We start from the raw sequence: 12,892 nt of genomic DNA, 5'->3' as shown, positions 1-12,892 counted from the left end.
AGTGACACTTTGGGGTACCCCAAAACTTATGTTGGGCTTTATCGCCTTCAGATACTCTGTTGTGTGGTTTTTTTGTTTGTTTTAATTTTTTTTTTTTTTGGCTGCATTGGGTCTTCGTTGCTGAATGCAGGCTTCCTCTAGTTGTGGCAAGCGGGGGCTACTCTTTGTAGCGGTGTGCGGACTTCTCAGGGCTTCTCATTGCGGTGGCTTCTCTTGTTGCAGAGCACGGGCTCTAGGCGCACGGGCTTGTTGTGGCTCGTGGGCTCAGTAGTTGTGGCTTGCAGGCTCTAGAGCACGGGCTCAGTAGTTGTGGCTCACGGGCTTAGTTGTTCTGCGGCATGTGGGATTGTCCCAGACCAGGGCTCGAACCTGGGTCCCCAGCATTGGCAGGCAGATTCTTTTTTTTTTTTTTTTTGCGGTATGAGGGCCTCTCACTGTTGTGGCCTCCCCCGTTGCGGAGCACAGGCTCCGGACGCGCAGGCTCCGGACGCGCAGGCCCAGCGGCCATGGCTCACGGGCCCAGCCGCTCCGCGGCATATGGGATCCTCCCAGACCGGGGCACGAACCCGTATCCCCTGCATCGGCAGGCGGACTCTCAACCACTTGCGCCACCAGGGAGGCCCTGCAGGCAGATTCTTAACCACTGCGCCACCAGGGAAGTCCTTGTATTATTATTTTTTTATTTTATTTTTATTTTTTTATTTTTATTTTTTATTGCACTACGAGGGCCTCTCACTGTTGTGGCCTCTCCCGTTGCGGAGCACAGGCTCCGGACGCGCAGGCTCAGCGGCCATGGCTCACGGGCCCAGCCACTCCGCGGCATGTGGGATCCTCCTGGACCGGGGCACGAACCCGTGTCCCCTGCATCGACAGGCGGACTCAATCACTGCGCCACCAGGGAAGCCCCCCTGTATATTTTTTAAAGTCATTTTATCCCTTTCTCCCTACTACCTGTCTCAGGCATAGCAGTCTCCCACTCTGGGAAACAGTTTAGCAGTTTCTTAAAAAGTTAAACATATAACTACCATACAACCCAGCAATTATACTCCTGGACATTTATCCTAGAGAAATGGAGACTTATGTTCACACAGAAACTTGTCCACAAACGTTCATTAAACTTTATTCATAATAGCCCCAAACCTGGAAACAACCTGCATATCCTTCAGTGGGTGAATGGCTTAACAAACTGAGGTGCATCAGACCATGGAACACTACTTGGTAATAAAAAGAAATGACTGTTGAGGCACACAACTTGGCTGAGTCTCTAGAGAGTTATGCTGAATGGAAAAAAAGCCAGTCTCCCAAAATTACATATGAGATGATTACATTATATAACATTCTTAAAATGACAAAATTACAGAAATGTAACAGATTAGTGATTGCTAGGGGTGAAGGAGTAGGAATGGGAGGCCTGAGGGGCATGGCTGTGGCTGTAAAAGAGCGGATCTTTGTGGGGGTGGAAATAATGTCCTGTACCTGGACTATATCAGTGGTAATATTCTGGTTATGATACTGTGCTGTAGTTTTGTATAGTGTTACCACTGGGGGAAATTGAGTGAAGAGTACACGGGATCTCAGTATTATTATAAATGCATGTGATTCTATAGCTATTTCCAAATGAAAAGTGTAATTTAAAAAACTAACAATCTAGGGGCTTCCCTGGTGGCGCAGTGGTTGGGAGTCTGCCTGCCGATGGAGGGGACACGGGTTCGTGCCCCGGTCCGGGAAGATCCCACATGCCATGGAGCGGCTGGGCCCGTGAGCCATGGCCGCTGAGCCTGCGCGTCCAGAGCCTGTGCTCCGCAACGGGAGAGGCCACAGCAGTGAGAGGCCCGCATACCGAAAAAAAAACTAACAATCTATGGATATATGCAACAACATGAATGAATCTCAGAGCATCATGTTGAGCGAAAGAAGCTAGACTCAAGTTGTATTATCTCATGGCATGTATATGAAATTCTATAAGAGGCAAATTTGTAGTGATAGAAAGCCGATCAGTTGCCAGGGGTAGGGAGAGGGTGCTGACTGCAAAGGAACACTAGAGAACTTTCTGAATGGAAATATTCTGTCATAATTGTGGTAGAAGTTATACAACTTTATCAAAACTCATCAAATTATACACTTAAAATTAGTGTATTTTATTGTAATGAATATACCTCATTAAATCTAACAAAAACCAAAAAGGGTGTGTTAAGTAAGCAAAAGGCCGCTGGAGCTAACATCTTCAAGAGGGAATTCCCTGGTGGTCCAGTGGTTAGGACTCCGCGCTTTCACTGCCGAGGTTGCAGGTTCTGGGCAACTAAGATCCCGAAAGCCATGCGGCGCAACCAGAAAATAATAATAATAGTATCTTCAGGAATCTTTTCACTTCCTCCACTTCCTCTTAAACACCACAAGGTGGCATTAGCCAAATGTTCCTGTCATTTCACAGTGGAGTCCCTAGTGAAGTGTTCATTTGTAGAAATGACTCCTTTTATTAATGATCTTAGCCAGCTTGGTGATAAGATAAAATACAGCTTTCATCCTCACCTTCACTTTCATTTTCTTCATACATTTTCTTTTATACTGAGAGCTGATATTTTCAGCTTCATTTAATTTGGGGCAGTTTTTGCCAGCAAGTAATAAACTCCATTGCATTTCTTGTAATTACTCAGTTAACCTTAAGAGTTTTTACTTTCTTTAACAGTGTGTAAGAGGATTAGCTGGGGCTTCCCTGGTGGCGCAGTGGTTGAGAGTCCGCCTGCCGATGCAGGGGACACGGGTTCGTGCCCCAGTCCGGGAAGATCCCATATGCCGGGGAGCGGCTAGGCCCGTGAGCCATGCCGCTGAGCCTGCGCGTCCGGACCCTGTGCTCCGCGACGGGAGAGGCCACAACAGTGAGAGGCCTGCGTACCACAAAAAAAAAAAAGAGAGAGAGAGAATTAGCTAGCCTGGAATACCATCTGAATATTTCAATCTTCAACTTATAAGTGCTCTTTGGACTGGCAGGATCCCGCATCACCGTAGTAGAAGCTCAGCAGGACTTGTTGAGACCTTGTTTCATCTGCCTAAATGCAAAAGGGCTTCAAGGACTATGGGATGGGGACAGCTTAGCATTACAGTTAAGTCCCCTACATATAAACAAGTTCCGTTCTGAGAGTGTGTTCGTAAGTCCGGTTTGTTCGTAAGTCCAACAAAGTTAGCCTAGGTACCCAGCTAACACAATCGGCTATATAGTACTGTACTGTAATAGGTTTGTAATACTTTTCACACAAATAATACATAAAAAACAGACACAAAAGATGAAGACATTTTTAATCTTACAGTACAGTACCTTAAAAGTACAGTAGTACAGTATAACAGCTGGCATACAGGGGCTGGCATCGAGTGAACAGGCAAGAAGAATTACTGACGGGAGGAGGGAGAGGAAGTGGGAGATGGTTCCTTGCTGGAACCAGATGCACGTTCGCACCTTCGAAAGTTCGCAACTTGAAGGTTCTTATGTAGGGGACTTACTGTATACAGTAAGTGGTTAGGACTCCGCGCTTTCACTGCCAAGGACCGGCATTCAATCCCTAGTCGGGGAACTAAGATCCCACAAGCCACACAGCGCAGCCAGAAAATAAAGTAAAAAAAATAAAATTGTATTAAAATTTTTTTATTAAATTTAAAAAATTGTTAGACTGAGTAATGCACGTTACCCTCCCTAACATGGATGAGCCTTATCCAATCAACTGAAGGCCTCAGTAGAACAAAAGGCCGACCCTCCTTCGAATAAGAGGAAGTTCCTCCTGCCTGACTGCTTTCAAACTAAGACATTGATTTTTTTTCTTGCCTTTGGACTTGAAATAACGACTCTTCCTGGGTCTTGAGCCTGCTGGCCTTCGGACTAGAACTATACCATTAGCTCTCCAGCTTGCCAACTACAGATCTTGAGACTTGTTATCCCCTGTAATCACGTGAGCCAATTCCTTATAATAAATCTCTTTTCATATATGTGTATATATATGTACACACCATTGGTTCTGTTTCTCTGGAGAACCCTAACTAATACACCTGCCCTTAAGGAGTTAAGACGTAAAGAGAAGAAAACAGCACCAAGAAGAGACCTGAGAATATTCACAAATGAATAGTATAGTGTTTAGGAACATGGGTTCTGGAGACAGACAGACAGACCTGGGTCCCAATCCTGGCTCCACTCACCAGCTCTGTAATCATGGGCCCATCACTTGATCTCTGAGCCTCATTTTTCTCGTCTTTAAAATGAAGATTCAGTGGAGTAATTAATATAAAGCATTAAATTCGGTGCCAGGCAATAATAAATAGTGGTTTTTTAAATGAGTATAAACTTAAATATAAAACTTTTTTTTGAGCAACAGCACCCTTTTTGCAAATATGTTTTTGTGGGGAGGCTGTTCTGGTTGAAGGAGTGACCACCCTCTTAACCTTATCCTATCCCAGCAGCCCTTGGGTGGCACTCTGGGATTCCTTGGCTCGCTGTGTGAAACCCACTGGCAGAGACTGTAAGTGCCCAGGAGATGGAACAGAATCATCAGAGAGAGCAGGTCTCAGCTGTTTGTTAGTTCCCTAAATTTATTTTAAGATACAATATTCTTTATCTTGTTTCCTGCCATAACGCTATGGACGGAATGTTTGTGTTCCTCCAAAATTCATATGTGGAAGCCCTAATCCCCACTGTGGTGGTATTTGAAAATGGGGCCTTTGAGAGGGAATTAGGGTTAAATTAGGTCATGAGGGTAGGACCTGTATGATGGGATTAATGCCTTTATAAAAAGAGGAAAAGACATGAGATCTCTTTCCAACATGTGAAGATAGGCAGGAATGTAGCTCTCTGCAAACCAAGAAGGTCCTCACTAGACATCAAATCTGCTGACACCTTGATCTTGGGCTTCCCAGCCTCCAGAACTGTGAGAAGTAAATGATTGTTGTTTAAGCCACCCAGTCTTTGGTATTTTTTTTTTACAATGGCCCAGACTAAGACACCTAATCTAAAAACACCAGCATCTCATTTTGACAACTGCAGTGGCTTTCTAACTGGTTTCCCCAGATGTCATGTGACAATTCTTCCTTTGTAAGCCAGTGATGTTCTTCTCAAAAATAAAAATGATTGTGTCACCCACCTGATAAATTTTTATTAGCTTCCTATTGCTCTTAGGATAAAATCAAAACTTACAAGTCTTTCTTAACTTCCTTGAGTCTGCCACTCTTCCATCCCTTGTCAAGTCACCCTGCTTTACAGTGGACTTCTCTCGGTCCTCACAGGTGCCTGTGCTCTCCCCCACCCGGGCCTCTACATGTGTTGTTCCTAGGTTTATAACACCCTGTTCTCCTTCCCCTTCATCCCTATACATCAAGCCTCAGCTTAAATATCATTTATAGAGCCTTCCCCGCCCACTTAGACTAGTGCAAGTCTGCTGCATTCTTCCCTCTCTTTATTGTGAATATTTCATTTCTCTTCTTGCTCATTACAAAGTAGATTCTATAAGGGCAAAGGCTATGTCTGTTTTGTTAAGCACCATTTCACCAGCCCCCAGCACCATGTCTGGCATATTACAGGTACTTAGTATTGTGTGTTGGATATTGGATGACTGCCTATCCCAAGAAGACTGTGTCAGTAATGTGTGGGTTTGTATCCAGTATTGCAATTTATAGTGGCAACTAAATAGAAGGATTTATCTTGCATTTTTAATGATTTTTTTTTTCCTTCTTATGAACTTTTTAAATTTCAGGCCTGCCGTGGGGTCCAGACAGCTGCAGCTACAGCTCCCCGAATCAAGAAATTTGCCATCTATCGATGGGACCCAGACAAGACTGGAGATAAACCTCATATGCAAACTTACGAAATTGATTTGAATAAGTGAGTATCTCTGTGAAAGCTAGGTATTTGATAAATGAAGGTGAGCTCTTGATCTATTTCAGGGACATGGTTTTCCTATCCTTGGAAGGTTTAAAAACAGATTATCCAATGGCTCTGGAATTTATCATCTATTTTTAAAACAACAAGGTAGATACCTGATTCAAAAACAATACCAAGAAGAACAACTTTTACAAAATTCGTTTCCTTCCTGCAAATCAAAGTATAATAGTTTCTAGGAATACTGACAGAGATGGCATTATGCATAGTATCTGAAGTCATTAACACATTAGCAATTTAAAAATACTCAGTGTTTTTATGTTAATTTATGTATATGGACCTATGTATTCTATAATAATGATAAGCACTGTAAACTTGGCTGGAATGGAGATAGGCCAAGATAGGGGTGTAGTTTAAATATGAAAAATGATCCTTACCTATGTATTAGCTTTCTGTTTCTGTCGTAATAATTGCCTCAAACTTAGTGGCTTAAAACAACATAGATTTATTATCTTACAGTTCTGTAGGTTAGAAGTCTGGTAACGGTTTCGTGACTAAAATCAAGGTGTCAGCAGGCTGTGTTCCTTTCTGGAGACTAGAGAATCCGTTTTCTGCTCCTTTGAGCTGTTGGCAGAATTCAGTTCCTTATGGTTGTAAGACCGAGGTCCCTGTTTTCTTGTTGGCTAAAAGCTGAGAGCCATTCCCAGTTTTTAGAGAAACTGCATTCCTTGGCTCATAGTCCACATCTTCAAAGCCAGCAGCAGCACGTTTAGTCCTTCACATTACCACTCCTGACCCACTCCTCTTCCATCTTTAAAGAATCTCCACAGGTAGCCAAAAGGAAAGAAGAATCTAGTGGGCTGGGCTCTAGCTTCCCACCACTCCACACCTCCACCTCCCAAGTAGAACCAGCGCTGTTCTGTTTTATGATCTGTTTTATTTGTAAACGAATTAAGTATTTCTTTTGAACAAAAGCTTCCATGGCACCAAAAAAATTTTTGAAAACCACAGGTACTTTAAATGCTTTTTTAAAACTCTTATCAACACACAAACTTTTTTTTTTTTTTTTTTTTCGTGTACGCGGGCCTCTCACTGTTGTGGCCTCTCCCGTTGCGGAGCACAGGCTCCAGACGCACAGGCTCAGCGGCCATGGCTCAGGGGCCCAGCCGCTCCGCGGCATGTGGGATCTTCCCAGACCGGGGCACAAACCCGTGTCCCCTGCATCGGCAGGCGGACTCTCAACCACTGCGCCACCAGGGAAGCCCACACGCAAACTCTTTTAATAAGATAGAGTTAATTAATATATAATCTTCTTCTCAGACAAAATTATCAAATATTCAGCAACCAAAAATTATTAATAAAATTCAAAGAAAGGGAAATTGTACAGGCCACATTTTCTGACCATAATACAATAAAACTAAAAATTCATATTAAGAACAAAAAAAACTTAATTACTTGGAAATTTAAAGCACTCTTTTAAATAACTACTTGATTAAGGAATAATAAAAATATTATTATCAGATACTTAGAAAATAAAAACATTGCAAATTAAAACTACAGAATGTGATTAAAACTGGACGAGTTAAATTCATAACTCTGCTCTTAACGATAAAATTTAAAGAGTGATTGCGTTTACTTCCAGTAATGGCAGAATAGTTTCCCTCATACTAACCTTTCAACAAATAATAACTGTACACTCTGGTTTATAAGATAAATATAAGAAGCAATGACCTGAAGGCACAGGAGAGTGACCAAAGCAGGCAGACACTGGAAGGGAGTTGACACTTGGAAGTATAGAGTGTTGCTTGGATAAATAAACTGTTTTTGCATGTTTTTTTTACCTGAGGGCAAGCCCCGGTTGATGTGGAAGTGCAAGGGCTAAAACTCGATTTAAAAAAAAATCACAGTCTAGGGACTTCCTGGTGGTGCAGTGGTTAAGAATCCGCCTGCCAATGCAAGGGACATGGGTTCGAGCCCTGTTCTGGGAAGATCCCACATGCCGCAGAGCAACGAAGCCTGTGCGCCACTACTACTGAGCCTGCGCTCTAGAGCCTGCGAGCCACACCTACTGAAGCCCACACACCTAGAGCCCATGCTCCACAACAAGAGAAGCCACCGCAGTGAGAAGCCTGCGCACCGCAACAAAGAGTAACCCGCGCACCGCAACAAAAGAGTAGCCCCCGCTCACCGCAACTACAGAAAGCCCACGCGAAGCAACGAAGACCCAATGCAAACTAAAATAAATAAATTTATTGAAAACAAAAACAAAAAAACCCCAGTCTTAGTGTGGTCACTAGCTTGAATAACCAGGTGATATATTTGGAAGCTACCATAGCACCAGAAAATGAGGGGGAAATCCTGGAAAGGAGTACAGAAGGGGAGCCCCAAATGCTGTTTATGAACTGTGCCCAGATCTTGAGTTCAGCCATACTAATTGTTGCTTTAAGAAGCAATCAGGCCGTACTGAGGGCACCGGCAAGAGCAGGTGCGAGCGGGTTTCTGGTGGGGCTGGTGTGTCGGGTGGGTGGGTGGGCCGGAAGCTGGGTCGCCTGAGCCCGCGGCTTCCAGCACCCTGACCCACGGTCGGCCCCTCACTCTGGAGGGACGGTGGCGGGGCTCGGAGCGGCCGCACAGCGGGGAGCGGCGGCGGCCTCAGGTCCTGAGTCTCTATAGAAGCTGAAATCCATCAATCTCCGTTCTTCAAAATGCAATGAAATGTACCAAAGACTGTATTCCGACTGGCATGTAGGACATGCATGGAACCAGATAAAGCTGGTCTTTGGGGACACTGTCAAAACATAAAGGCACCATTACTTTTATATACGTCCGAATCCAGAGTGGTTTGGGTACCAGGCCCGCTGCCCAGTGTGCTGCAAAGGAAAGGAAGCCATTCATTGCTCATACACCCCAACCAGGGGTCCTTCACCATAAACAGTGGGAGCAGGATATCTTATCCAAGAGGGTTCTGTCATCCAGTGCTGCATCCCCAGAACTCTCTCCAAAAAAAGGAAGAACCTGATCCTTTACAAGACAGATCAGTTAGTCCTTACCAACGATTTAAGAAAACATTTAGGGCTTCCCTGGTGGCGCAGTGGTTAAGAATTCGCCTGCCAACGCAGGGGACACAGGTTCAAGCCCTGGTTCGGGAAGATCCCACATGCTGCGGAGCAACTAAGCCTGTGCGCCACAACTACTGAGCCTGCGCTCTAGAGCCCGCGAGCCATAACTACTGAGCCCACGTGCCACAACAATGAAGCCTATGCGCCTAGAGCCCGTGCTCCTCAACAAAGAGAAGCCACCACAATGAGAAGCCCGCACACCGCAACAAAGAGTAGCTCCCTCTCGCTGCAACTAGAGAAAGCCCGTGCACAGCAACAAAGACCCAACACAGCCAAAAATAAAATAAATAAAAATAAATAAATTTATTATTTAAAAAAAACATTTAGATAATATGGGAAAGTTTTGATTCCAGTACATCTAATAACTTCCGGTGTTTGGTTTGGAATGTTTTATTATGCAGCCATAAAAGGAGTGAATGTCATTCCTTTTCTAGAACTTACTGGGTTACCAGACAGCACAGTAAACATTCTGAAAAATTCCCAGAGTGGAAATGCACTAACAGCATATGCCCTGTTGAAGATTGCAATGCCTACGCGGTACACTGTGACCCTGGGGGGGACCTCCTTCACTGTGAAGTATCTGCGCAGCCGCAGCTACATGTCGACGCCACCTCCTGTGAAGGAGTATCTGCAAGACAGGATGGAGGAGACAAAGGAGCTCCTCACAGAGAAGCTGGAGGAGACAAAGGACAGGCTCAGTGAAAAACTGCAAGAAACCAAAGGAAAGGCTTCTTTTAAGAAAAAAGTGGAATAGGGTGCGTTATATACCAGGTTATAGACAGTTCCTGCACTTTAACCCTTGGAGACTATGGACAAAGAAAGGTACATGCTCTTGATTATTTTTTTGGTTAGCAGCCTAAATATAGCAGTTCTTTGAGGGTTAAAGAACTAAGATAACTTTTTAAATTTAAACATCACTAGAAAGATCAGTGTTTTTTGAAAAGAAAATATGAATCCAGTTTAAGAATTTCATGTCTGTAGCAGCGTTAAGCAGTCATCCATGTCTTCAGTTATCCTTGCTTTGTGTTTAGATGCAGCTGCTGACTCCTTGAAGAGCTGATGCGGCCCTCCACAGATTTAAGACTAGGTCTTCATCTTTGTTATTCATTGAGGTTTTAACTATATTCGGTTCTCAATGTGGAGACAAACTGTTATCATCAGAACTGCTTGTGAATAAGAGGATATTTAGTCTTTCTATAAAGACAGTGTATAACGGTTACATACCAGTTAAAATGTAGACTTCATATGAAGAAAGCTGAATGAAAATTGGGTCATGTATATGTAAATAAGATGTATTGGTTATATGTAACTGAAAAATTGACCCTTTAAAAATGATTTTTACCTGAAGCTTGCCAGAATCAAAATTTTTAAGCAAATCTGTGCGGCATATCACTTTCTCACCCAGAACGTAAAACTGTTACTCCTGCATCATGTCCTCTCCAACTGATCTCTCAGAGGAAAAGGGAAAATCATTACACCTTAAGTTTATGGTAGAGATCAAATACCCTTAGCAGTGCCTGGAGCTTGTGGTTCTCAGCAGTGCAGGTTTGGGAGGATGGGACCTGCCTGTCCCTGCCACCTGGTCTCCACCAGCCAGAGTCGGTCTTGATTCCATTTTGGAGTAAAATTTTAAGATAGTAGCCGCTGTTTTCCTCTTGCATTGAAACACCCTTACTTGAGCATTTTACTTGAATTTTTTAAATAGCAAAGCTATCATTAAAACCTGCTTGGAATGAAATTCAGTCATGTCAGATGTGAAAGTTGCCCCAGTTTGTGTGGGTGTGTTTGAGGATGTGTTTGTGTGTTTCCTTTTGCTCTGCCTTTACTTCAGTTCTAACTTTTGAATTGAAAGAGGGAACGGGCCTCTTTCTAGACTGTCTTTGTTATGGGTGATCTGATAAGGCAAGAGAATGCCAGAAATAGTCCCACACGCATCACTGCTGTGAGGCCGGGTTTTCGTATTAAATACTGAGTTCGGCCAAATTTAGAGAATACTTTAAAGGGAAAATAATGTTTACATTTGATACGTCTAATCATTATATTGGCTGTGCTGTGGTTGGACTCTTCTTTGTGGGGCGGGGTGGAGTGGTGAGGGGGCAGGGCTCACTCTGCCACACGCAGGCCTGATAAGGCAGGATGGTTTGTCTCCTGATACAGATCGAACACATTTTCAAATCCAAAAACAGTGAGCATGTTTTAGCTTGTTTATTAAATAATTCACATTTTCGAGTATATTAAATGCTAAGATAGATATTAATGAATTTATCTTTAACCACTGAGACTGCCTGGTTTAAAATCATGTGTTATAGGAAACTTTCTTTTTACTTTTCACGTTGCATAGGGCGTGTTTTCCAATGAGGATAAATTGTGGGTCTTAGAAGCACTAATAATCCTGAGTTTCCACCTTTGGTTCAGCCCACTTGAGATTTGTTGCCATCCCGTTTCATAATTGTGTTGTGTTTGTCCAGTTACAGAAAGTGAGGCGCTGGGGAGTGCTTTGAAATTCTCTAGTGAAACATTCTCTGAAGGTGTAAAAAAAAAAAAAAGAAATCACTCTTCTGAGAAGCATGATACAGTCCAGGGTTACTACAGCATGTTATTCATAAGGTCCGGCATACAACCCAAAATTACTAATCATACAAAGAAACAGTGAAAAGTGAAAAGACAATCTGGAGACCAGCCTTGAAGCAACCCAGTTGTGGGAACTAGCAGAAAGGATTTTAAGCAATTATAATTGTGTTTATAGATAAAGGAAGATACGCTCATGATGGGATAGGAAATCTCAGCAGAGAGTTAGAAACTATTGATAATTAAAAAGAACCAATGGAAAATCTGGAACTGAAAAATACAATATCTGAAATAGAAAATTCACTGGATAGGCTTAACAGCAGATTGGAAATGACAGTAGGAAGATTTGGTGAACCTGAAAGTAAATTACTAGGAAGTGTCTATTCTTAAGACAAAAAGGAAAAAAAGATTTTTTTAAAACTTTTTTATTATTTTTTTTTAATCTTTTTTTTTAAATTACTTTATTTTTTGGCTGCATTGGGTCTTCGTTGCTGTGCGTGGGCTTTCTCTAGTTTCGGTGAGTGGGGGCTACTCTTTGTTGCGGTGTGCAGGCTTTTCATTGCGGTGGCTTCTCTTGTTGCGGAGCGTGGGCTCTAGGCACACAGGCTTCAGTAGCTGTGGCATGTGGGCTCTAGAGTGCAGGCTCAGTAGTTGTGGTGCACGGGCTTAGTTGCTCCATGGTATGTGGGATCTTGCCGGATCAGGGCAGGCGGATTCTTAACCACTGCACCACCAGGGAAGTCCGGAAAAAAAGATTTTTAAAAAAGAACCTCATTGATCCATGAAACAGTATCAGAAGGTCTAACACACGTGTAATTGGGAGTCCCAGAAGGAGTGGAGTGGGAGAATGGGCAAAAAATATATTTGAAAAGGTAATGGCCAAGAATTTCTCAAGCTTGTGAAAAACATAATTTACATATTCAAGAATCTTAGTGAGGGCTTCCCTGGTGGTGCAGTGGTTAGGAATCCACCTGCCAATGCAGGGGACATGGGTTCGAGCCCTGGTCCAGGAAGATCCCACGTGCTGCAGAGCAACTAAGCCCATGTGCCACAACTACCGAAGCCTGCACGCCTAGAGCCTGTGCTCTGCTACAAGAGAAGTCACCACAATGAGAAGCCCATGCACCACAACGAAGAGTTGCCCCACTCGCTGCAACTAGAGAAAGCCCTCACAGAGCAACGAAGACCTAATGCAGCTATAAATAAGTAAATAGATAGATAGATAGATAGATTTTTTTAAAATCTTGGTGAACTCAAAGCCCAACATAAAGAAAGAAAGGAAGGAAGGAAGGAAGGAAGGAAAGAAAAGAGAGAGAGAGAGAAAGAAAGAAGAAAGGAAGGAAGGAAGGAA

The 12,892-nt window shown here is 43.2% G+C and overlaps 1 protein-coding gene and 1 pseudogene across 1 annotated transcript in view; both read left to right on the top strand.

Annotated features, from left to right (window-relative positions):
• Positions 1-12,892, top strand: part of SDHB (succinate dehydrogenase complex iron sulfur subunit B) — a 36,636-nt gene that overhangs the window by 5,352 nt on the left and 18,392 nt on the right. The window contains exon 2 of the mRNA XM_060080195.1: positions 5,730-5,857. Coding sequence (XP_059936178.1) covers positions 5,730-5,857 — 128 coding nt within the window. The remainder of the gene's footprint in view (positions 1-5,729; positions 5,858-12,892) is intronic.
• On the top strand, positions 8,560-9,727 carry LOC132477687 (protein FAM210A-like; annotated as a pseudogene).

Source organism: Mesoplodon densirostris, chromosome 2 (assembly GCF_025265405.1).
Source record: "Mesoplodon densirostris isolate mMesDen1 chromosome 2, mMesDen1 primary haplotype, whole genome shotgun sequence".
In the NCBI taxonomy this organism is placed as follows: Eukaryota; Metazoa; Chordata; class Mammalia; order Artiodactyla; family Ziphiidae; genus Mesoplodon; species Mesoplodon densirostris.
Note: the sequence above shows the minus strand (reverse complement) of the source record. Positions and strands in the feature narration are given on the sequence as shown.